Genomic DNA, 27,789 nt, shown 5'->3' on the forward strand with positions numbered 1-27,789 from the left:
GGTAACATAGGCCACAGCAATTACAAGCAAGCATGTTATTCCAGTATTAAGCCGTTAAAAGTCTAAAGTAATCTCTTATTTGCTGTTACAATTAACATAAGACACCTTGCCTAAGAGCAGAAAATTAAATACCTGCTCATTTCAAATTAACTTATTGATATTCATCTGGAGTATTTGCATCCATTAATGTTGGAAAAAAAAGCCTTAAGCAAAGGAAACAGTAATGGCACCATTCTCTCTCCCAAGAGTGCATAAACAAACAACATAAAAATCTCTTCAGTTATGCAATGCACATTTGAAGCCACTGTCACTTATTAGAAAAAGACAAGTCGTTCATAAGTTCACAAACACATTGCAATCTATGACACTTATGAGGAAATGGGCACTTTCCATGCCAGCTGGTTCAACTCTCACATAAGAAAGCAAGCCACTGAGGCCATGAAGGACTACACTCAGTCTTAGGAATCATATATGTATTTTACACCTGTTCCTTCACTATGTGGTGCAGTCACATGAGAAAGACATAAATATTTGGCTATTATGACAACTTCTGCATGTATTTGTTTTTAGTGTAACAGTTCTCTTCCACGAGGTGATCTTAACTTACAATGATATTCCTTGAAAATGGTTATGTTTTAACACTGAGGACTTAAAACATATTAAGTGATGGAAATTGGAAAAATATTGCAAGAATTTGTGAAAAGAAAAAATTTAAACACAAGCAATCCCCATACACTGTTATACATCTATATCAGGCAGCTAAAACACTTCTATACGAAATTATGTCGTCAGCTCTGTATATTAATAAACTCCTAAGTTTTCCACTTGTGCTTTAAGTTAAAACAATAATTTTTATTTCACTGCAAGCATTACAGCTTGTTAATTATGATAATGGTAAATTTGATCACTTGCAACAATTGTATAGAATTTAACACACAAAAATAGAGAAGCAGCATTAACTGCCATGTACTTAATGCTGGGTCAAGTATTTTGAGGTTTATCTGAAAGCATTAATGACATTGGTTCAGTAGATGCTGCAAAAGTTCTTTCTATTTACTTCTGAGTAATCAAAGACCTACATCATGTCCTCTTCTGTGAGTTTATGGTGGTAAATGAAGATACACTTGTAGGCCAGTTTCTCTTATTATATCAAATAGACAGAAATAAAAACCACTATCATATTATTAAGTGTTCAGGGTGAGAGTTGTACATTATGATTTTCAGTCACAAGACTCCTGAAATGTAGACAGGCAGTTTGTAGTACCAAAAAAAGCTCACTGGTATTGTGATACAGCTTCTGTCCACATATGCACAGCTTCATAGAAGTTAAAATTTTTGATACATGAAGTTCATAAATACCATTAAGTCTAAGCCCACAGTGCATTTGGAAATGAAATATATAGTGCTGTGCGAAAGCTAAACTACTACTGCAACATCATTTGTTTTGAATGCTCTAGTCACACAGGATCATAGGGTAACTTTAGGGGAGGAGAATGTGACAAGTTGGAACTCTGAGTAAGAGTGCAAGAGGTTTGTGGGTTATTCCACCACTGTGTTGGCAACACTGTGTTGACAATAGGCAGGGATCTTGATTCAAACCCTGGCCTGGCAGACAGTTTGAACTTGTCACATAAATTTGTCAACTACAGCTGCAACATGAAATATGAGAATTTGACATGCTGTTGTTGCTCTTAATAAATTTATTTTACTGTTTTTATATATTAGATCAGTTTTTTGTTGAAATTGTTTAATAAATTTAGGGCATTAGTGTGTGTAAAAGTCTCACTGCTACATTAGTATAGTAATCAATTAACAGATTACAGAGAATAAGAGATAGATAGAAGTATTTAGTAAGGGTTTTCTAGAATAGCATCTGGATGTACTTCAGAGCTGTTGCAGTTGAAATATTTTTGAGTTTTACATTCACTACAACAATTATTGTTGTGATTATTAAAAATTTCACTTAAAGAAACCATAGTCTTACAGATATACACTTGTTCACAGTGCATGCCCATTTTTCTCAATTGATGTCACCACCACCTTCAAATAATGTGTAAAAATTATCACTGATACATTAACTTGAGCCCCTATACATGAATTTTGTGTTTATTCATCCACATACTGGCAGTGACAGTAACTAGTGACAGTAGGATTAATGAGCACAAATAAAAGAAAGCTATTCTGTTCATTGATACAGAAATAAAACAATTTTAGACCTATACTCTTGATTATTCCATATCCTAAGTAGATCCCAATAAATTTCACTTGCAGCAATGAATAAAACTTTACTGAAAATACAATTTGCTGAGATTTATTCACACAAGAAAAAGTTTCAAGCTTGTAATAAAAATTCAAAATATCATGTAATTATTATTTAAGTTCACAGTGTTTAATTACATCGCTGTCCAAAGGTGTCAACAGAGCACTGACATGCAAATGTATTCATTACACCAGTGTAAAGATGCATGATCAATTTCAGATATGCATTCTATCAATCACATTCTCAAAAATACAACTCAGTGAAAACTGGAGAAAAGTGGATTCCCCCTTTTTCACATCCACCAACCAAGGAAAATATGATGTTACTCCTTTTCAAAATATAAAACCATTGTCTTCAGTGACTATTATGTTGAAATTTTATGAATATGGTCAAGGCACGTACTTCAAGTACTAGTGCTGAATGGTTAAACCTACACCATTATTCTGATTTCATAAATGTCCATCTTTGGCCTCAAACAAAATTTCAATTACTTTCTGAAAAAGTAGTTTTGCAACAGGTAAGGCCTTGTATTTCCCATTAATTAATTGCAATAACCAAGTCTTTTTGTATCCGCAATACTCATTACACATCACCACCAGTGATTCCATATTTAGGCTACTCAAAGAGTAACTGGAAGGAGCAGTTCTGATCACAGAGTATGCCAATGTAAACATAAGCTACTGTTAAGCACATTTTGTAAGTAATTCAAGCATTTTATATACACTGGAGAACTTATCCCGAATACAATGGAAAACAGTAAAAAATAATGAATTTCTTGTACATCAGTACAAAAATATTGGTTTTTAACATTCTTGTTTGACTTCTACTTGTACATGGCACTCATAGGTTTTTGTTATCAGTGTTAGCAAAAGCAAGAAATGTGCCCATGATTCTACATTAATCAAAGAACATCACACAATTATCAGAAACGTTTTCCTTTGTTTCTTGGCAACATGTGGTCTTCTGGGACTCATGGGAGAATTGTAGGTATAATTTTCTCCCAAGCCAATCACCCAAGAGAATAAAATATCAGCTATGAAAGTATGCACTGTATGACCAGCTTTGTTTGTTGTTGAATATCAAGCAATACACTATGTACATATAAAGTGTAACCAAAGTAGTTACTTTTACAAATCAGTTTAAAACAAATACTAAATTTAACTGCCAAAACTAAAAATTAAACATTTACAGGCAAATGAAGACTGAAAGCAGATTCAACTACAAACTGAATAATATGAAAGGTGTTCAAATGGGTATTAATCTAACAAAATTTGCTATCATTAATAGGATATCAAGAAACAGTGTATTATTCTCTCATAAAACAAACACATACCTACAAAACAAATATTGAAATTAAGTTTAGACTGAAATCATTTTCTCAGTGGCTTAGCACTACTAAAAAATTAAATCAAATTAAATGAAACTCTCAATATAAATAAACACAGTCCACAAACTGGTATCTTTTTGTCTGTAACTTGTATTTGTCCTTGGGATTAACTATATTGACTCTTCAAACAATGGAAAGTTCAGGTTGGAATATCAACCATCATGAAAAGGTTACAGTGCTGCTCACTGTAACAACAACCTGTTGAGTTGCAGACATGCACAATGAAAAGACTTCTACACATTCTGGCTAAAGCAGCCAGAGACAGCAGTGTAGGGTCTATTCTAAAGAAGGCTTTGGCCAAAAGCTAAATGTGTAACAGTCTTTTCGTTGCCCCTGTCTGCAACTTAACATTGTATCTTTACAATGAGTAGCAATTTACCCCTTTCATATATTGATCCCTCACACACTTTGCTTTGACATAGCAATACACTGAAATTATTCATGAAATAGCTCCAGTGAAGGGCGTGGAACATATTTTAGTGTGAAATCAGAACCTAGTTTAGGGACAATCACCACAAGTGAGGTCTTAAAAAACAAAATATGTGATTTTACCTGCAGCACTGCACATAATGTTATTGGATTGTGCTCAGATTCAACATTTTAGAGAGTAAATTTAAAAACTGTTATCAGTCATAAAGAAGAAATTGATGTATTTTCTTTTAAATTATCAATATTACTACAATTTTCCATTTGGTGAGAATTTTGGAAGCCATCAAATGTCATTAACTGCCAATTTGGAAAATGTTGCACAAGTTTGTTACTTAAATGAGTTGCAAGTTAAGCTGATTCTGTCAGACCTGATCTTCTTCTAATGTATCAATATTTCAGTTTGGTATAATCAACTGTAATAATACTGATTACTTAAAATAAACCAGCTAATGAGAGAACTGCACAAAAGTGTCCATAATAAAAGTCGTTTTACCATGGTGAATTGTATCTTCTACCTTGCAGGTAGTATTTAACATTGTTGAATATTAAACCACACCAGTTGTAACAAGATTGCTTTGAAACAACATATATTGCACTTACAAGGACTCTGGTGTAGGCATTGTACATAAATCCTGTATCGTTCAACTAAAATAACAACTGAAAATTGTGCAAACTAATGAGCATGATGAATTGTATACAAAAGATATTCCTAACAAGGTCTCTTCACAAGGTAAGTAACAATGCAGAGGAAACTAAGATGCAAGAGATTCTCTACACAATTTACAATGATGGGGCAACACAAGACACTGATTTATCCCAGGAAATAAAATAAAAGAAATTTTTAATTTCTCTGAAAAGAAGAACTGCTACTCATTTACACTGCTGCCAGGATGATGCACTGGAATGGCTGGAAAAAGTATCACAGTGTATAATATAAGATGTATATACAAAGTCTCAGCAGAAGGAGGGAGAAGGAAATCACAAAAAAAAAAAAAAAAAAAAAAAAAAAAAAAAAAAAAAAAAAAGATAGAACATAAAAGTGTGTGAAATCCAACACATGAAAATAATGAGAATTATCAAGAACTTCAGTAATTTAAATTAGTGTAGGGAAGTTGGTGGAGAACTGCATATTAAATCCTGTGTACAAAAGATACAATAAACTACTGCTTCAAATTGGGGATACAGGCAAGTTACCTGCAAACAAAAAAGAGCTTTAGGGCTGGGTTGCTGAAAAAAACTGTATGATGATAAAATCTATAGGGCAATATGAAGTATGTATACTGCATGGTGAGAAGTATGTATACTGCATAGTGATGTGTCCTTTGCATTGCAGTCACTTATATAACATAAAATATTCCACACACATTTAACTTTCCTTTAAAAAGTAAATTGTCACTTTACCAATTGGAACACTATGCAAAAGTAATTAAAACATTAAAACAACATAAGGTTCTCAAGTTACTAGCACATGCTAACACAACAAAACCTGCAATCTTTAAAACACAACCACCTGCCACTAGAGTAAAAAGGATGTCATTAAAGAGAGAAAAATAAAATATTCACATGGGAGACTGCCTTAAACATACAGCATTACAATCTGCTTTCACTGATACAGTACTTGAACTGGGCTTAGCCTCAATTGGATGACATGTGTACAACAAGCACTTTCACAATTTTATCATTTATCAGTCTATAACAGAAGTTATGTAGATGTCAATTAACACCTTATTCTGCCTCTCTTACACACACACACACACGCACGCACGCACACACACACACACACACACACACACACACACACACACACACACACACAAGCACTTACAATTAAGGCCATCTGTTCACTTACAGTATCACTGATATCAACAACAAGTTTACATGATCGTTCAATGTTTACTGTCCAGAAGGGAATTATATACAAAAGTACGCACACACACATACACGCGTAGACTAAAATTTATATTAATAACGTCCTAAATATTTGGACAGAGTACTCCAGTACAAATACAATAGGTCTGGGAAAAATATACAAAATACTTTAATAAAACTGGCAGAAATTTACAAGATTCATGACAGTTTTTCAATGTCGTAATATAAGGGCAGCATTTTAAAATTTAAGGAATGCAGAATGCAGCACGGTATGTATGTTTCTTGTGCCTAATCATGTAAAACAGCCAAGGAACATTTCTGGATTGTGAAAATTAAGAATATTTCTGATGATTAGTTCAATGATTAAAAAGCTCACTTTCAGACAACTACAAAGGCCACTTCAGAGATAATGTATATTTAGGAATCACATGGTTTTTATGAATATTTAACAATCCATATAAAATTATGACAGAAATTAGAATGACAACATAAAGCTTATGAAAATAAAATAAAATTAATAATAATGCAAGTTTACATCTTCCACACAACTTACAATGTTCATATTACTTTCCTATAAGGAGAGTTATAGCCTGTAGGCTAGACGTATGTATAAAATCAGCTATGAATGGTATGGAGCAACGTAAGTAGCTGGGAATAGGCCTCTACGTGCTCCAATTTCTCCATGCCACCAATGCTGGTCTGTACGGTCCGTCACAGTTATTACATCGCCTCTACGAAATTCCAGTTCTCCTGGTTCTTGTGGGGTGAAGTCATACAATGCTTGCACCAGGCACTGTAATGTAACATAACTTACGTAAAACACATGACAAAGCTGGGGGCAAGAAATTGTTATGGCAAACTACAGATCTACATTCAGTAACTACTAAAAACTAAATCTTTCATGAATTAAAACGTTTTCAATGCTGCAGTGCTTTATTACACACAGTTCTACTGCAGATAGTATGGATTACAGGTGGAGCTACAGTTTAACATGCACTTAAAACTAAGGTGAATTTTGGCAAGTTTCACACAAAGATCATTGCCGAAGAAAGAAATAATTAGTGGCAGGAAAAATTCTTAGGACTGACTGACTTGAAATGCTAACATCTGGATTTGTAGTCTGGCACTCACTTAGCCACCAAGCTCTACAGATTATTAAAATCACTCAAAATGCACTTAAGACAATCTGTTGTCAATAACGTAACAGAATGCCCTATATTTTTAATTGGATGAGGCAATACTACTGAACTGCTATATAGATTGTTCTTTCAAGACAGTACTATCAGCAAGTCCTGGATCAAGTTGTCTTTGTGTTGACTCTAGAAGCCAACTATAAGTTGCAAATGATGACCTAGCGAGGCGGCAGAGGAATAGCTGAAAAGGATCAGGAGCACCTTTCACTCCTGTTAAAGTGAAAAATGCGGCATTGCTACATAATACAGAATCCACACTAAACTGGTTAAGACATTTCTAAGGTCAAAAGGAAACAAGGGCATACTAGAGGTGACAGAGATGTTCTGAGTGAAGCCGTGCACAATTTTTGAGGGTTTTTATATACATACAAAGAAACGGCAACTTTTGACAAAAACAGAAGGCAGTTTCAGCTCTATTCACCTATTATATGTAAAGAGAAGGCAACCTAATCATTACAGTAGGGGGAAGAATAGAAGCTAGATTTTGGAAAATATGGGTTTGGCAGTAGGAATGAGACCACAAAAGGCTCCTCGAGTTCTGAAATAAGTTTCAGGCAGTACCTGTAATAGCATGTAAATTGTTCAAAAATAAACAAGAGAATGTATACTTGGAAAATGTCAGTCACTGGAATATACTTGTACGATTACATAATGATGAGAGACAGATTTCGAAATCAAAAGTTGGACTGGATGCAGTCTTTCTTCTCTGCTGTTCCACCTGTTTAGCGGAGAAGCACAATAGGCAATAAAAGTAAGTTTCAGGAGCTGGAATAAAATACAGGTTGAAAGGATATCAATAACAAGATTCTCTGGAAAGCCTGCAACTACATCATTCATGATTCAAATAACGTAAAACATCACAATTTTCTTATTTTTTCATGCTTACCACAAAGCATTTCGAGAATTTATTCTCATTTTCAAGTTGTTTTACATAAATATTTCTTGTGTTGTCTGCATGTGTGATTTTATACCTCTCTTGCATTGTAGTTGTCTTTATGAGGTTATACTGCAGTTGGAAAATCAGACAAATGAATCCTGGAATGATTTTTATACACTGATGATGTTAGATGTAGTGTCACTGTTTTTGTACTCACAAATATTGTGGCTCCTCCATTACACAGAATATCTCACACATGCAAATCATCACTTACGCTGTTCATTTTTATAATCAAAACATGCTATACAGATATTATGACAGTATGGTTTTATGGTTTCACAAAGGGTTTGTACATAGAGATGTTACATTTTCTGTGGATTCATTAGATACATGTAGTTGTAAATTATAAAATAGATTTCATCATTACTGACACTGGAATTGTCAGTTATGTTTGTTGTAGATGTTGTGTAGAGTTTATGGAGTAATGTACATATTTAAGGAATTACTACAGTTATCATACATGGGAGAAACATTTGAAAAACATAGTGACAAACTAGATAGAGTTTTTTTTTCCTCAAATTTCTCTGCCGCATCTGATAACTGTAGTAATTATGTAAATATATACACTACCCCAAAGACTCTACTCAACATCTACGACAAAAATGGAAACAGTCAAAAATGGTAAAAAAAAAATTATAACTACAGCGTTATGTATCTAATGAATCCACAGAAAATGTAACACCTCTTTGTGAAATCACATTAGTCGACCATGATATTTTTGCACCTGGGAGCGAGGGCAATTTGCTAATGTGAGTTTCTATCACGATATTTCACAAGGACACGCTGAAACACTTGATAATGCATGCACAACTGTCTTGCTATCATTCGCAGCACAGTATGTCTTCCTTAGGCACCACCACTGTACTTTTTTACTGTAAAGTCACCGTGTGTTTCTGGTAACGGCCACAGGGGGGCCAAGTACAACAGGATCATGCTGGGACAGTACTATCACAGTATCTCTATAGCAAGTTATGATTACAAAAACAAACAATGTAAGTGATGGTGTGTGTGTGTGTGTGTGTGTGTGTGTGTGTGTGTGTGTGTGTGAGAGAGAGAGAGAGAGAGAGAGAGAGAGAGAGAGAGAGAGAGAGAGAGAGAGAATCTGTGTAATGGAAGAGACAGAATACGCAAAGTAGAAAAACAGAAACATTACCTCTAACATCAGCATATAAAAAACATTCCATCATTCATTCATCTGATTCTCTGACTGCTATTTAACCTCAAAAAGACAACTACAGTGGAAGACAGGCAGAAAATCACACATGCAAACATCGTAAGAAGTATTTATGTAAACAAATGCAACTGAAAAATCACAAAATTTCCAAAACACCTTGTGCTAAGCGTAAAAAAAGTAACTGGTGCAGTTTTTCATCATTTAGATGACTATTAGTTAATTATACACCTTATTGAAACATATTATTGAATTATGTCAACAAAATCATAAAGTTCAACTCTTATGAATGCTACAATCTTTGGTGACAATCCTTAATTGCAATTTACTGTTCAATATTCTAGTGACATGTGACAATGAAATTCAGTTTACCACTTGGCTTTTTTTCGAATATTTCTGCTGACCGAGTGTTCGTGGCAGTCCACATCTGCAGACTCCACTTGAAAGACTGCTGTGCTGGTGCATGTTCAAAAACAAGCAACCATAAAACTCATTGTTGAGCCCCGAGATGCTTAACTGTCTGTTGCTGCATATCATAGAGGTCGTACTTGTTCTCATATTGATCAAGATGCAGCAATGGTGATCTTGCACAGTTCAGTGGAGTAAATATTCCTCTGAACACAGAATATAGATTGAGAGCAAATCAAAGAAAGATTAGGTAATGAGGAGGAGTTGAAATGAGATTAATGACTAACTTATCATCATCTGGGACACAGTAGACAAAGAGAAGGAATTCTGCTACCTTAGAATCAAAGTAGTGCATACCATATGAAACAAGAACTATAGAAGCAACAGACTAGCCCAGGGTTACACATAATTCTTTGACAACAAAAAAATCTCAAACATAGTCCTTAATTTGAAAATAAACAAACTAACATATATTTTCCAAGAATGCATATCTGGAGTAACACACGAGGGAAAACTGGAAAAGAAAACACAGCATTTGCTATGTGGTGTTGTGAAGGAAAACTAAAGAGGCTGGTAGTGGTGATTGTGTGATTAAAGGGACTAAACTATTAGTTCATCAGACCCTCCATTTTGTGAAACACGTAAAAAAAAAAAAAAAAAAAAGTGAGGTCTTGGTTGCTACAACTACCTAAGCAAGTCAAAAATAAAAAAAAGGGCATGACAGTAGGTGTAACATGACAGGTAAAAGAAAATTGAGATAACCCAGGCAGCATCATGCACAAGAGGGTCTAAAGGCACAACAAGGTGAAGGGGGAAGAAAGTAACCAGCAGTCGCACGGGGGGTATCTGCCACAGCGGGAATCCCCCGCTGCACGCGCGCGCCCACACACACACACACACACACACACACACACACACACACACACACACACACACTGAACGTGGGGGACTATTATAGTTCACTGTAAAATCTGCTTTCCCTCCGGAAATGCGACACTTTGGCAGTGGCTGTCTCATCATCTGTAAGCATCAGAGGGAGTTAGGTAGGCAAGTGCAGAGCATGCCGCATATCGGCCAACAGGGCACACTCAACATGCACTATCATCAGTAGACTACTACTGCTGCTGCTGTAAGGATGATCCTTCCGACACAGAAGCAACTCATGGGCGACTCACGTGGCCAATGCATAGTCAGCACAACACAATGGCATCTTTCCAATACGCCTAGAAAGATGTATGCACACCTTAGTGGGCTCCTTAATTGCTGTTAACTCATTGTGGATCATACGAGCCTGCCTTTCCAATTCCCAGAGCCTCAAAATATTATGTTTAAGTTGTAACTGTAAGTCTGGGCCCAGTATTCTGACATCAAGTTGATCTCCTGTAGTGGTATCTTTAGCTAGACGCTCAGCATGTTAATTTCCTGGAATGCCTATGTGGCTTGGTGTCCATATGAAGGTCACCTTCTATCCAGAACTGCAGAGGTTAACCAGTAGGTCCTGGATGTTAGTGACCAGAAGATTTTTGGGACAGCACAGGAATATACCTTTTAAGCAACTCATGGAGTCGCTACAGATCAGAAAGTTTGTTTTGGCAAGGGATTTGATATACTGCGCAGCCTGAGAGAGGCAACCAACTCTACAGTGTATACATTGCAGCCACTTGGGAACGTGTGTGTCTTGTGTCCCCTTGCATGTGCAAAAGTGTAACCAACCCTGTTGCTGACTTTCAATCTGTCTGTGTAGATGCATACTGAATTAAAATAATTGTAGAGGATCAAACAAAATAGTTGTCGGAGATGTGTAAGATCAGCATCCTTCTTGGCGCCACAAAATAGGTCCATCCGTACCACAGGACTGGGTATGGACCACGGAGTGTGTTGAAGGGGAGCTCTAGGAATACAAGACTAAAGAAGCAATCAAATGTTGGTGATACAATGCAGATTCCAGATGAACCAAGTGATCTTTGATGGACCAGAAAGTTCGAAAGCCACTTTGGAATTGTGGCACCAACGACGACGGCGGTTGGCCATTTGTTCGTATAGCTGACACAGCCCATTCAACAGAGAGACTGGCCAGCAGTTAGTTAAAATAAGTGAGTCCTTTCCCAGTTGCAGGACAAGAATAATAATGCCTTCCCACTATTGAGAGGGAAATTCTTCTTCCTGCCAAATATGATTAAAAAGTCCGAGGATATGTTTCATGTTGTCAGTATGCCAAAGTGCTGTGTAGCTCCCATTCACTAAAAGGAGTGTTGTTTGATAGAAAGCCATGCGCATGGAAGGATAGCGGGTGGCACTCAGTAAGATGTTTCAGGGTCAGGAAATGAGAGTGGTAATTACTGCAAACGGACACTTCATCGAAGTGAGCTGCAAAACAGCTGGTAAGAACAAGGGATCAGTGCAGGACTTACCATTGTCAAGGCATGCCAGGAAGTGCTGTGTGTGGTGGATGGCTGCATAAGCGACAGAGTTGATGGGATCGCATGGCTGATACATATTGATTGCTCCCAACACCCCTGCTTCTTTTTTTTATTATTACAAACAGTGCTTTTGCCTGGAGTATCTTTAATGCTATTAAAATCCACGTAAGGATGGTGTTTGTTCTGTTGAAGCACTCTGCAGCGTTCCCTGATAGCTGAGGCTGTATCTTCAGACCACCATGGCACCAGCGGTCATCGGGTTGAGCCAGAGGAGTAGGGGATCGCTGCTGCAGCACGAATAACAGTATCAATAGTAACTTGTAGCACTTTGTCAATATCCGTTGCGTGACTGGCTGCAAAAGTGGCTGTAGAGGAGAAAGCCTGCCAGTCAGCTTTCCAAAGCAACCAACATGGAGCATGTTCCAGATGTCTGAGTGGAGAGGGAGAGAATAATAGGAAGATGCTTGCTGTCACAAAGATCGCCGAGGACAAACCACTGAATCAGGGGTGCAAACTGTAAGATCAACAGTCAAGTATGTTCCGTGAGCTGCATTGAAATGTGTTGCGGCTCCAATGTTGAGTAGGCAGACATCCGGTTATGAAAGGTGGCGTTCTAGTACCCAGCCTCTGCAAGACCTAGTGTCTCCGATCCACAGAGGATTATGGGCATTTAAGCCCCCCAGTAAAACGAGGGGGGAAGGTAACTGCTCATGATGAAGGAAAGGTCCACCTGGGAGTAGATAAACATTACATATTGTTAACTGAACTAACAGGTAGACATTAACGACCAAGGCCTCTAGTTCAGTGGTAAGAGGCACCTACTCCCTAAAAATATCAGATTGTATGAGGCGTACCCTACCAGAAGCTCTCTCGACATTAATGTGATTGGTACAGAAAGGTTTGTAGTTTAGAGCAGGGAAATGCATTACCGTAAACCATGTTTCCTGAAGTACTATGCCAAATATGGAGTAAGTAGCCAGTACATGAAGGAGTTTGGTCAGATGGCAATAGTAGCTGTTACAGTTCCATTGCAGGTCTGAGAAAGTGCAAAAGAAAAGAATGGGTCTAATTATTTCATTACCAGGTCGCAGTCCACCTGATTGCCTGTTACATCATCAAACAGCATAGGTTCAACCTTCGCAGAGGTAGGGACTGGAATATCCAAAGCCTCAGAAAGTACAGGGTTATTACAAACGATTGAAGCGATTTCACAGCTCTACAATAACTTTATTATTTGAGATATTTTCACAATGCTTTGCACACACATACAAAAACTCAAAAAGTTTTTTTAGGCATTCACAAATGTTCGATATGTGCCCCTTTAGTGATTCGGTAGACACCAAGCCGATAATCAAGTTCCTCCCACACTCGGCACAGCATGTCCCCATTAATGAGTTCGAAAGCATCGTTAATGCGAGCTCGCAGTTCTGGCACGTTTCTTGGTAGAGGAGGTTTAAACAGTGAATCTTTAACATAACCCCACAGAAAGAAATTGCATGGGGTTAAGTCGGGAGAGCGTGGAGGCCATAACATGAATTGCTGATCATGATCTCCACCACGACCGATCCATCGGTTTTCCAATCTCCTGTTTAAGAAATGTCGAACATCATGATGGAAGTGCGGTGGAGCACCATCCTGTTGAAAGATGAAGTCGGCGCTGTCGGTCTCCAGTTGTGGCATGAGCCAATTTTCCAGCATGTCCAGATACACGTGTCCTGTAACGTTTTTTTCGCAGAAGAAAAAGGGGCCGCAAACTTTAAACTGTGAGATTGCACAAAACATGTTAACTTTTGGTGAATTGCGAATTTGCTGCACGAATGCGTGAGGATTCTCTACCGCCCAGATTCGGACATTGTGTCTGTTCACTTCACCATTAAGAAAAAAATGTTGCTTCATCACTGAAAACAAGTTTCGCACTGAACGCATCCTCTTCCATGAGCTGTTGCAACCATGCCGAAAATTCAAAGCGTTTGACTTTGTCATCGGGTGTCAGAGCTTGTAGCAATTGTAAATGGTAAGGCTTCTGCTTTAGCCTTTTCCGTAAGGTTTTCCAAACCGTCGGCTGTGGTACGTTTAGCTCCCTGCTTGCTTTATTCGTCAACTTCCGCGGGCTACGCGTGAAACTTGCCCGCACGCGTTCAACCGTTTCTTCGCTCACTGCAAGCCGACCCGTTGATTTCCCCTTACAGAGGCATCCAGAAGCTTTAAACTGCACATACCATTGCCGAATGGAGTTAGCAGTTGGTGGATCTTTGTTGAACTTCGCCCTGAAGTGTCGTTGCACTGTTATGACTGACTGATGTGAGTGCATTTCAAGCACGACGTACGCTTTCTCAGCTCCTGTCGCCATTTTGTCTCACTATGCTCTCGAGCGCTCTGGCGGCAGAAACCTGAAGTGTGGCTTCAGCCGAACAAAACTTTATGAGTTTTTCTACGTATCTGTAGTGTGTCGTGACCATATGTCAATGAATGGAGCTACAGTGAATTTATGAAATCACTTCAATCATTTGTAATAGCCCTGTAGTTTTATCTTTCTGCTTATCCTTCTTATCTTTGTGAGACTTCAACTTCTGTGAAGATTTCTCCATTTTATCTTCTGGGAGTATAGAGGAACATACTTTTCTTCAACCCACAGCCTGCAGCTGCTGGTCCTTGTCTTCAGAGGGGGCACCTTAACCGGTGTCCTCATCCCTGACGACCCTAGAGGATGACTAGGCATCTCTGGGAACCACTGCTGCTACAGGGGTACAGTGATCTGACATTCCTTCCCTCAACTCTGAGGCAGGCCCTGGAATATGACAAGGGTAAGGACGTGTCATGCGAGACCTTGTCATCACGTGAGGTGTGAACTGTGACACAACAATCGCAAAATTTGAGATCATATAGTCAGATGAAGTCTTTCAAACTTTTCCTTTGCATCTTTACAAGACAGGTAGTCAAGTGTTTTGTACCATTAAATTTTCTTCTTTCTCAAACACTGAGCATTGAGGTAACAGGGAGGATGTGGTTCCAGACAGTTGACACATTGTGGGGTTGGTCACTAGGGCTGCCCTCATGAGCTGTCTGTCCACATGCCACACAGGTAGCCTCCTTAGAACAGCACGACATGTGTCCGAACCTCTGGCACCTTAAACATCTCACTGGAGGAGGAAAATAAGACCCGACATCACACCTATAAACCATGACCTTAACCCTGTAGCAGCAGTAGGATGTTGTCGCTGAATGGCAGGATAAAAGATCCAGTGCCTACTACCACTGGATCTCTTCTGGATGCGGCAAACGAAATGGATTCCATACCGCACCAGATTAGTATGCAGCTTTTTATCAGTTTATGGCATTAGGTCCCGATGGAAGATAAAAACCTTGAATTCTATTGAGCTTGTTATGAGAAGAGATGGTGACTGGTATAACTCCTATCTTTACACAGGCCTGAAGTGTCTGTGATTGGTTGGGATGCGATGTTTTTACCAGCAAAGATCCATTTCTCATCTTTTCTACTGCTGCTATCTCCCAAAACTGGCCTTCAATATTTTCAACAAAAAACAGTGTCTTCGTTGTAGCGAAAGATCCACCATCAGTCCGGGAACAAAGCATGAATTTGGCAAACTGTCCACTTCCATTTCTCCTATGTGGCTCTTGTCTTGAGGCATGGTCAAAGACAGAAATGCCACTGGTTGTTAATCCCTGCATTAAAGTCTCTGTTCCTGACTGCTGAGACGGCCGTGTTGGCATGGCCACCATTAAGTTTGATCCATTTCATTGTGGATCATTCGCCCTGATGCCACTCGCTCCGATCAGAGGCTGTCCCCACAGGTGCCATCCCATCAAGTCCAAGGCCACCTGGCAAAGTAGCCCTTGCCCAGAGTCCCAGTACCCCAAATTTGATAGGCACCTTACTTGGTTGACGGGGAGGTTACAGCTCAGTGCAATCTCGGCGTTGTAGGGGCTACCATCATGACGGTACATGACAACTCCATGATGACAGACTAGCTACTGCACTGGATTTGGGTGCAGAGGTAGGTCCACTTAATTGGTAGGTGCAAAAAAGAACATCGCACAGTAAGGCGTCCTTCCCCAAACGGTCCACACTTCTGTAAAATTTGGAATGTGGACATCAAACCTAACATGGAGACCAGAATTTAAAAAGCCAAAAAAGGTGAGGGGAAAAACCAATAAAAAAGTGAAAAGAGCCAAAACCTTTGCAAGTTCAAAGTATAGTTAAAATACCAAGGTAAAAAGTAACCAAATAAAAAGATTCCTGTTAATTGCTCCCTTACAACAGGCAAGGAAGGGCCATGGGTCTATTCTAGCTCCTGACACTGCACTGGGGTTAAAGAGGCTGGTCTATAAGGAAATAGGTCGAGCACTGCAGAATTGGTGAGCAAAGGAATACGTGGAAAAATGGTAAGGGGAGGATGACAGACATCAGGGAATGACCTCCACGGCACAAGAGGGAGCTGTAGAAATAAAAATTTTTATGGTAAGACAGAGATTGGAATATAAACAACAAATGACTGAGGATTTAGGATGTAACCAATACTTGTTTGTTTGGTTTTAGTGCACAAAAACTATTAAGGTCTTATGTGCCCATGTCGCAAGCATAGAACATGAAGAGAAAAAAAGGAGTTAAAAATGACTGCACATTAAGCCCAACTGACAGAAGGAAAGACATCTAAAATCAGGGATGTGGAGAGAGAGGTCTATAAACCCCCCCCCCCCCCCCCCCATACACACACACACACACACACACACACACACACACACACACACACACACACCGGATGTCCAGAACTGAAGATTAAATGTCCTTCACCATACTGCTACGATGGATAAAAAGTAAAACACTGATGAAAGCCCACACATCGTTCGCTAAAATGGCTAGTAACTCAGATGGCAAACATAAATGAGAACGTAAGTTGTTAAAAAAAAAAGTCATTCCGTCAGGAAATGGCGAACTGTTAGAAGTTGAGAGCAATGAGCACATAGTGGTGGCGGAGCACTACTTAAAAAATGGCGATGGCTAAAAAGACTCAACCTAGCAAAAATGATCTCCTTGCAGCAAAAGGGCCAAGAGGAAGTCATCCAAGCTGTTGGCTTAATTCCCTGGAGCTTGTTCCCATCACGGGAGGACCAATGGTAATGCGAAAGTGACACCACCTGCTAACAGACGGCAAAACAAAGCTCATCGGGGGAGTGGAAGAACTAGTGGGCTGAGGTATGAGGACTGCAGCCTTGGGAGCAGCATCAGTAGCCGCATTTCCCGTCAGAAGGACGTGACCAGGAACTCACATAAATATCACAGTGGCTCCATCAAGAGTGGGCAAGTGACAGCTTCCCTGTACCCGTTGCTCTATGGGGCTAAAGGCGTACAGAACTCTGAAGGGAATTGAGAGGTAGTTTGGCTGATTTGGCATACAGACTCTCAACCGGGCTAGTGTAAAAGATGCCAATAGCTAAACAGATACCATTATGGTGGATAGTATTGAGACAGCGTAAGAGGGACGGGCGTGTAGATGCATAAACGAAACACTCATAGTCTAGTTTCTAACTGACAAGGGACTGACACAAATGGAGGAGGGTGGTCTGATTCACTCCCCAGGAAGTACCGCTGAGGACACATAGGACATTGAGAGACCGCGTACAGCGGGCAGCCAAGAAAGACATATGGGACCAAGAAAGTTTTCTATCGAGCATGAGTCCCAGGAATTTTGTAGTTTCAACAAACGGAAGAGCAACAAGCCCAATACGTAAAGACGGTGGAAGAAAACAATTGCACCGCCACATGGGGGAGATGCTGAGTTGATAGGCACAACAAAAAGACTGTCACAAATAATTCTTCAGCCAACAAGGTCAAAAATAGATCACACACACACACACACACACACACACACACACACACACACACACAAACAAACAAACAAACAAACAAACAAGTACGAGAGTGCGCGCAAATGCAACTCATACACGCATGGCTGCAGTCTCTGGCAGCTGAAGCCACCCTTCAGCTGCCAGAGGCTGCAATCGTGTCTGTGAGCTGCGTTTGCATATGTGCGCGTGTGTGTCATCTATTTTCGACAAAGGCCTTGTTGGCCAAAAGCTTATTTGTGACAGTCTTTTTGTTGTGCCTATCTGCAACTCAGCATCTCCACTATATGGTGAGCAGCAACATTCCTTTTCATAATATTGTTACAATCCATCCTGGACCTTACACTGTTTGACAAATGCTCCACCAGAAATTCATACAAATGGTTTTGTCAGTGGAAAATCTAAAGCCACTGTCGATGATGAGTATAGACGATCGAGACATCGCTGAAGATGCCACTCAAGGAAACAAGTCTGTGGAGAACTGCTATAATTCGCAAAACTGTCAACGAAAAGGGAGCCGGAGATGCCCAGTGGGAGACAGGCCATAAAAGTTTAATGGTGACAGCAAAGGGGATGACGTTAAGGATAGAACTTTGAGGCACACCGTTCTCCTGGATAAAGGTGTCCAACAAGGCAAAACTCACACATACTTTGAAAACTCGGTCTTTTAAAAATTCCTGAAGGAAACGGGGTATGTGGCCATGGAAGGCCCGCATGTAGAGAGTACAGAGGATACCAGTCCTCGAGCAGGTGTCGTAGGTTTTCTCAAAATCGAAAAATACGGCCACAATCTGGTATTTCGACAGAAAACCATTCATGAGATGGGTTGACAAAGTGATGAGATGATCAACCGCAGAAAAGCGTGCTCAAAATCCACATTGTCCACTGGTTGGTAAGTTGTAAGACTCGAGCCACCATATCAGCCTGGCATGAATCATGCGTTCCATCAGCTGGTGAGAGAAATGGGACGATAACCAGAAGGAAGGTGTTTGTCCTTGCCAGGCTTAGGAATGGGTATAACAATGGCTTCACACCATCATCTGGGAAACGTGCCCTCTACCCAGATGAGACTGTACGTATGTTGGAGAAATACCTTGCCCAAGAAAGGTTATGTAACGGCTGAATGTGAACCTCATCTGGCCCAGGGGTGGAGGATCAGGATGAAGTGAGATCATGATCTTGCTCCCTCATAGTAAAGGTGGCATTGTAGCACCCATGATTTTGAGAAGAGAAGGGTATCACCCAAGCCGCCTCCACTTGTTTCTGATGGAGAAAGACCGGGTGACAGTGGGTGGAGCTCGAAATCTCCACAAAATAGTGGCCCAATGTGTTGGAGAGAGCAGTAGGGTCCACTATGACATCGTCTGCTACTACCAGGCCAGAAATTGGGGAATGGACCTTGGTCCTAGCCAGCCACTGGAGGTTGGCCCACATGACAGAAGACAGTATGGAACTGTTAAAAGAACTAGTAAAAGAGACCCAGCTAGCTTTTCTGCTATCCTGAAGACTGTGACAACACTGTGCATGCAACTATTTGTAATAAATCCAGTTGGCCACCGTAAGATGATGGTTAAAAACATGGAGAACACGACTTCGCACGTGAATTGCACCGTAGCACGCCTAAGTCCACCTAGGAACCAGGACATGATGTGGCAAAGAGGAAATGTGAGGAATGGAATATTCTGTGGTGGTAAGGATAACATTTGTAAGATATTCTACCCACTCACCACAACCAGGGAAATGTGGTTTGTCGAAGGTCGCCAGGGAGGAGTAAAGCCTCCAGTTGGCCTTAGAAAGCTGCAATTTGAGTGTGTACAAAGGTGGAGTAGGAGTAAGCAATCAGGTAGCACACGGGAAATGGTCACTCGAGTTCGTGTCAGAAAGAACAGACCAATCAAAATGATGGATAAGCTGGGCAGTGCCAAAGGAGAGGTCCAAATGGGAATAGGCGTGAGTGGAGTCTGATAGGAACACGGGTGCTCCCATGTTAAGGCAGATGACATTGAGGTGATTGAGAAGGTCAGCCAACAGGGCACCTCTCTGAGAGGTTCTGTGCAAGCCCAAAAGGGGATGGTGCATATTAAAGCCACTGAACAGCAGAGAGTGGAGAGGGAGTTGCCTAATAAGCTGGAGGAAGTACCCTGGTGATACTGAATGACGGAGGGATGTAGACGGCACAAAGGGAAAAGCTCAAGTGAGGAAGGAAAATGTGGACTGCAACAGCTTGAAGCCGGGTAGTCAGGGAGATGGGTTGACTATGAACATCATCCCGGATGAGTAACATGATTCCCCCACGAGATGGGTGACGTCCTCAGGGGAAGGTTGAAGCGGACTCGGAAGAAAAGTGAGAGCTCAAAGCAGTTGTGAGGATGCAATTTTGTGTGATCGAAGGCCGTGAACATCCCGTTGGAGGAGAGTCACAATGTGGAAAGGGGCGGAGGGAAAAATATGAAAGGACGTCACCTCGATGGCTGCCGAGTGCCAGCCTTTTAAGACTCACTGCTGCAGAGTGCAGAGACTGGAAGATCCTGCTCCATGAGATCTGCAGAGGCATAGGCATTCTTCCTCTGTCGATCTGCAGAGTCCAGGACAGAAAAACTGTTGGTGGTGCACACTGCCTACACCATCGAAGAGGATTTTCAAGTCGGCGAAGGAGAAAACCACTTGACTTCTTGGGCGCTTTCCAGTTGGTAGACAAAGACTCAGATGTTCGTTGGCTGGAGGGATGTCAGAAATTCTTCACGGGAGTATTCCTTCCGTCCTATCTGGTCTGCCAGTTGTGTAGCAGGTGACTTCGCCGCATGAGGCAAAGGTTTGGTGACTTGTACAGCTGGAGGAGTCTATGGGAATGCTACCATCACACTGGGCAATTTCACAACCACAGTGCTGAATTTGAGGTCACATGTCCTTCTTGGAGTAAGATGCAGCAAGAACAGTACTGTAAGTGCCGGATGGTAGAATTCAGGGATTCCGACTAGCCAACAACTTGCGAGCGACCGGATAAGGCACATTTTCCTTGATCCGGATCTCCTGGACAGCCCATACATTGAGATACACGGGACAATGTAGGAAGGAGGCAGCATGGTCACCACTGCAGTTGATTCAGTGAGGAAGAGGAGGCGGACAATCGCTCGTTAGCATCCCTACCACAGGTTACGCATTTGGCCGGATGTCGACAGGACATTCGAGTTTGGATTTAATGATGACATTGGTAGCAGCGCATCTGGTTCAGAATGTGCAGTCAGACTTCATAGCTTGCTTTGATCTTTGACTGAAGCACCACTCTATCAAATGTGAGAAAAGGAGTGCGTGTGGGCACTAACGATGCATCTGCCTTTTTCATCACCCGATTGACTGCAATGACAACCTGATCAGAGATGCGCATTTGGATTTCTGCTTCAGTAAGACCATCAAGCAGCCTAGTATAAATAACACCATGGAAAGAATTCAGCATTTGATGGGCCTAAACACGAACAGGACAGCCGTGGAGGAGCAAAGCTGCAAGCAGTTGCTGTGCTTGAGAATCAGATGTAGTCTCCAAAAGCAAAGTGTGATTTCATGAATGAGAGCAGGATTTCACGGGGCCAGCAACTGCATCAACACCTTTCTGAATAATAAACGGATTTACTGTAGAAAAAGACAGACAGTCTTCAATACATGAAACTGCGCTGAACCATGGTGCAGCTGGGACGGTCTTTGAATCATTAGCCTCACTCCATTTACGTCTGGTAGACACTGACTGAAGAAGATGATAGGCTCATTGTGAGAAAATTCCCCATGACCGTCAGCGTCTCCGATGGCGCACTTCTTCCAACTGGGGATCCCCATCAGAGTGGGAAGCACCAGCTTTAGGCGATTGTCCACACCTCAGACAACACCTCCTGAACACCTGACAGAGAGACCAATTGGCAATTTGGGAAGGTAGCAGCTCAGGCAATCATCCCTCCCTGGGCCTGGCCCATACTAGGGGGTGTGCAAACCCTTCCTGTCAACTCAGGGCTGGGAATTGTAATTACCCAGTCACTTGTTACCTGTCAGACGCAAGGGTCAGGTGCACGGGCTGGCCTTCTGTAACACACAGGGCAGAAGAGGAAAAGGAGGAACCGCGAATGACAAAGCTGAGGAAGGATAGGAGAAGGGGAACGAAGAAAGAAAAAAGGAATGAAAAACCAGTGGAGAGACAGATCTGATATCGGCTACTGAATATGCAGAAAACATTTCCACAACATCCGAGACATGTTCCCCAAGGGAGGGAAAAAAGAATAGTCAAGAGGATAGACATGCAGCATGGGAGGGAAATGAATCTGCACAGGCAGGGGCCAGTGGTAGCAAAGCACAAACCTGCCACATATTGGGGAGTCCCCAGGAAGGGGGAGGGGGGGGGGGGGTTACTAATATTTGGAGATGCTACTGACACAGGAGAGGAAACTGTTGTGGACCAAATAAATCTAGCCAGAAAACAGTCCTTTGCTTTTGGGGGGTTGGGGTGGGAGGTGACACTAGGCAACAGGGAAAGCAGTTTTGTGGGTGGTACTTACAGTTCTGCAATCATTATTTTCTCAATTAAATGATAAAAATCATTAACAAGATAAACACAGGAAGGTGAAAACATCATAATAAACAGATACAATTTTTAACCACAATATGTGAGTGTGCTTTCTAGAGACTGCATTTGTGTATAAGCAATATAACTCAACTGCACAATTTATGATAAGCGACAGAATCTGCACACTTTTGCATTAGATTTGAGATACTCAATATTACACAACAGCAATTGTCTATAAATTAATAAAGGTCAACACATCACGTCAGAGGTAAAAGACTCAAAACTAGAAATTTTTGGATGTCACTAAAATTGTAGCCATTAGAGTAATGCATGAAACTTACAGGCTGCTGACATAAGCCATGGACACTGAGCTGAATTCTATCACTGTAGGAAGCTGAATAGTTTTTACAGTATTGTGTCTCACTTATATATCACTGACAGGGAAATGATAAAAATGATTTCTATCAGATTATCTACTAAAGTACCTGTGTATCTATGCAGAAAAAAGGCTGGGAGGCTGTTACTGGAAAATGAGAAGAAATTCTTTCATAGGGTGTCCAACAAAATATCGGTACACCTTGCATACCAGTAAGTAGGGCAGTCTGCATCAGGACAGGGAATTGATATTGTGGAGTGTTACATAAAGAGAGGCTCCATCAAGAACGTAGCGAAGTATCCAGGTAGTAAAATCCTACGGCCAGCACTATTCGAGATCTGTACAAGAAATGGAGGGCTATACGATTTGTTCAGAATGTGCAGAGGAATAGGTGACCAACAGTGAGGACGCCTGAAACTACAGACAGAATTCGCATGAACATTACAAGAAGTCCCCGCAAATCAGTAAGAAGGTTATCAAAGTAGGCTTGCGTATCATGTACCTCATGTCATTGTGTATTAAACGATATAAAATTAAAAGCCTATTGCATGACTACATGCAAGAGATGAAATTTGATAATTAGGAGAAAAGCGTTCATTACTGTAACTGGCTGTTAACATAAATTGCTGTAACAGTTACTTGGACACTTTTTATTTCATGTCAGATGGTTTCATTTGTCAGGTTATGTAAACTCCCATAATTGTGTTTCCACCACACACATTATTGGTCCCACAATTTTCAGTTACACCTTAAACAGTGATAGATATCTAGAGATCTTTGACTCTTTCTTTGCACACGTATCCAACCAAAGCATAACTCACATCAACAACGTGTTCCCTGAAGACGGACTTGTCAGTAGACCCTCTGGTCCCCAAGATTCCCAGACATGTCATGTGATTTTTATTTCTGGGGCACACTAAAAAGCGAAGTGCATGCTGATAATCCTTGAACACTAGACAATCTTAAATGGAACACTACTAGAGAAATTAACTACATTACACCTGCAGAACTACATAGTGTTGCTGGTAACATCATCATATGAAGTCAGCAATGCCTAAATGCCCATATCCATCACTTCCAGTATCTCTTATAAACAGGTAACCATAATTTTTTTTACATTACTCTTATCTATTCCTTTTTAGTTGGTTCATTGTTACTTGAATCTCAGGCATACCGGTTATATGCGGGATACCCTGTATTAAATGCAGGCCTTTTAAGAAATGGAAACAAGTGAAAAGTGGGTGTCCAACTCCCTTGATACTTAATGTGACAAAATGCATAAAAGTAGGAAGATCAAGCAGTAGTTAATTGACAGGATGGAGTTTCTATTCAATTCTGATATCACAGGGTTACAGCAGAACTGCCGCCAATTTTATGTTACTGGCAATGATCACTAAATGCAGAAATTATCCTGATAATATAGTAAGGGGCAGCAACTATAATGGCTATACTTTTTTCATTTGTGCAAACTTTACTACATCTACACCCTGCAAGACACCTTATGACGTGTGGCAGATGGTACTCTGTGTACCAGTCACGCCCCTCCCCTCCCCCTTCTTCCTTTTTCAGTCATGAATGGTCTGCAAGAAGAACAAGCCTCTGTGCGAACTAAAACTTCTCTAATCTTTCCTCCAAGGTCTTTTTGTAAGATATGTAGAAGGAAGCTACATGTCGGTTGATTCTTTTAGGAGTGTACCCACTTGGAATTTTTACAAGAAACCACATGATGACGAATATGCCTCTCTTGTAGGATCTGCCATAGGAGTTAGCTGAGCATCTCCACGGCACTTTTGTGGTTGCTAAATGAACCTACGACAAAATGCTCTGCACTTCTATGGATCTTCTCTAGATCTTGTATCACTTCTGGTAAGTAACATACAACCAAAACGAACTATGGAGTAGTGTGGTACACCATCATGTGGAAGCGAAGTGAGTTATTTTGTACCCTTGTCAGAAGCACAAACAGAAGATAATCATTTACACAAACTGAGAATTGACAGCTAATTTGCTAGGCATTTCTGAAATTCATGTACTAAAATAATTTTCTTAAGTAAGACTTAGTGTTTTACAACAAATACAAAATGTTGTTTGCAATGCCCAAACACTTCAACTCATTCATCATTTGATGAAAGAACTCTAACATAAAACATTGTGTCTACATGTTCAAGAAATGATTGGAGGAAAACTGATGGTAATATGGATTCCTACCTCTTCTGGAACCATGTCTCTGAGCTTCACCTCTTGAGATCTCGAAACAGAAGCAGTTCTATGGTATTCCACCAGCTCATTCAAACTGTTGAATTTAACTACCCAAAGGAAAAATTTCCCTTGAGCATCACGAAGTACCTTAAAATGCTGAACTCCATCCGAACACCTGAAAAAAATATTTATTACAAATCTATAGGAACATTGTAAATCAAGAGGATGGGTTGCTGAGCAGAACAGAGGGGAAGGAGGATACAGTCATGGATTGGAGTGACGGAAGAGGAGAGGGCTAGTGGGTATGCATATCTCAATAATAAGTAATGTTTCTTGAAGTACATTAACCATTTATAATACAAGCAGATGGTCACAAAGAGAGTGGACTACAGAATTTTAGGGCACTCTCTTGCCCTTCAGATGGTAAACAGCCCCTAAAGATGTAACGATCAGCAATTATCAACAGTATGTGGCTGTAGAAGGTTATGGGAATCACTGCAGTCAAGACACAGGGATTGTGCCCTGAAAAGAAAGTCATGGTTATATATTCCCTGAAAAACTATTTTAGATTAGGCCCCCCATTCAGATCCCAGAGAGGGGTCAACAAGAGGGGGAGGGGGGGGGGGGGGATGAAAATGAACCAAATACTGAAAAATCAATAAAACAGTAACATTCCGAGACACAAAGCATGGAATGTCAGAAGTATGAATATGGCAGAGAAGTTAGAAAATCATAAAAGGGAAATTCAATGATGCAATCTAGATATAGTAGAAATCAGTGAAATGAAATGAAAAGACTGAAGACTTATGGCCAGACAAATGTATAGGGTCATAGTAATAGCAGAAAAAATGATATAAAGAGATGAAGATTTGTTACAAAATAAGCCAAAGAGTGTGTTACTGTGAAAAGTTCAGTGACAGCATTATTCTCATCAGAATGGACAGCAAATTAATGCCAACATGTGTAGTTCGGGTATACACGCTGATGTCACAATCAGATGATGGAGGGGGAGGGTGAGGGAGTGGTGGAGGGAGTGGCGGAGGGGGAGGGTGAGGGAGTGGCGGAGGGGGAGGGAGGGGTAGGAGGGAGGGAGAGAGGGAAGGGGAGGGAGAGGGTATTTAAAAGAAAATTAACATCTAATAATCATGGAGATTTGTAATGCTATAAAAGAGGAAGGGACTGAAGGAGAGTAGCATTCACATCGCAGAGACAGAATCGAGGTGCAAGCCCTGCAGTCTTTCTGAATGATTTTACAGGAAAAAAAAAAAAAAAAAATTCCTTTTTGCTTCTTTGTAAGTTACAAATGGTTAAAAAGCCAGGCGAAAATGAAATGCTGCTTTTGTTGCATTTTCAGTGGGATTGTTTTTTGGTACCAACCAAAGCAGATGTGACAGTAGAGCTTTTTGAGTGGCCACCATGCACTTGTGGTCGTGTAGGGGCTCCACTACGTATTTACAAAAAATGTAAATGCAGGGTTCAGTTTAGAATAGTACTGCCCCTCCAGTAGTCACCATTTCCGTGCAGCTGTCTGCAACACCATAACTACTTCTCTCGTCACGCAGGCCCCGCCAACTGTCCACCTACCGGCCATCTTATTCCGTGTGCACTCTACAAGCCAGATAGTAGAAATCACAGAGGAGAAATTCTCCTTGAGGTCTGCAATAGATTTCAACCAGTAATAGCAAATGTACTTTTCAGTAATCACAAGAGGAGGTGGTAAAATTTTAGGGTATTATAACGCAAAAGCATGCCTTGATTAAGTACATTTAGGAGGATGGGGAAAGGGAGCAGTATCAATATAAACTTAAAAGAGAAATTATGTAGCAATAATGCAAAACGTTCTAAGTTGTTATCAACTGTCCTCATGTTCAAAAACAATAAAGAAACTATCTGAGTTGGTAATGATGGCACACATCCAAGCCAAATCAATACAGGTTTGGTATCATTAAAAATGACAGCAGTGAAACAGAACTCAATAGATAGTTTGGTGTAACAGTATGAAAATTTATAATGAAGTCACTGATTGAGTAAAAGAAAAACTAATGAATTAAATAGAAAGGACAGGTGTGTAAAATCTAAGGATACAAATAAATTTGTGTTCTGTCAGAAGAGCGAAATCTTTAACCTGAGAATGAAACCTGCTAAAACCAGAACAATTTTTAGCAACAATCTCAAATGAAAAACCTGAAAATGTTAAGCATCACCATTTCGCAATTTTGCTTGCACAATGCATTGACACAGGACAGCACCACCACAGTGAAGAAAATGAGAATCAAGAAACTGGTAAGTACATGATTTAAATGAAATACATTAATTGAAGCTCTGTGATCCAAACAAGTTATATTAAATTTTAGGTTAGACTTTACGGTGGCTGTTATCTATACTGAATGAAGCAACAAGTTTACTGTTACTAGTCACTGTTTAGTCAGCTATTCTGTAATTTTTTCTTCTTAAACGTGTCTGTCGAAATCTGTGATACATTAATGATGAGCTTCTCTCAGTTCTTTTGGTCCAGTGGAGCTTGAACCTCATGCTTCAATCATTTGCTGAGAATTGCCTCTTCTTCTGCAGTGATTATTATTTCGATGTTATAAAGGATATGTGTAGAATGTGTGTTTCCTTGGGTTGTTTTGGTTCAATTTGGGAGGTAACTGTTTCATAATATTAGCTAGTATTCTCCTTTTGTGTGGCTTTCATTTTCAATACAATGAATCTGGTGTACTTTTTGA

At 40.3% G+C, this 27,789-nt stretch overlaps 1 protein-coding gene across 1 annotated transcript in view; it reads right to left on the bottom strand.

The window, feature by feature from the left end:
* Positions 1-5,132: 5,132 nt before the first annotated feature.
* Positions 5,133-27,789, bottom strand: part of LOC124593748 (growth factor receptor-bound protein 2) — a 45,700-nt gene continuing 23,043 nt past the window's right edge. The window contains exons 4-5 of the mRNA XM_047132084.1: positions 25,070-25,235; positions 5,133-6,738 (exon numbers count right to left, since the gene is read on the bottom strand). Of these exons, the coding sequence (XP_046988040.1) occupies positions 6,565-6,738; positions 25,070-25,235 (340 nt within the window). The 3' untranslated portion in view covers positions 5,133-6,564. The remainder of the gene's footprint in view (positions 6,739-25,069; positions 25,236-27,789) is intronic.

The sequence above is a fragment of the Schistocerca americana genome, chromosome 2, assembly GCF_021461395.2.
Source record: "Schistocerca americana isolate TAMUIC-IGC-003095 chromosome 2, iqSchAmer2.1, whole genome shotgun sequence".
NCBI classification, from domain to species: domain Eukaryota; kingdom Metazoa; phylum Arthropoda; class Insecta; order Orthoptera; family Acrididae; genus Schistocerca; species Schistocerca americana.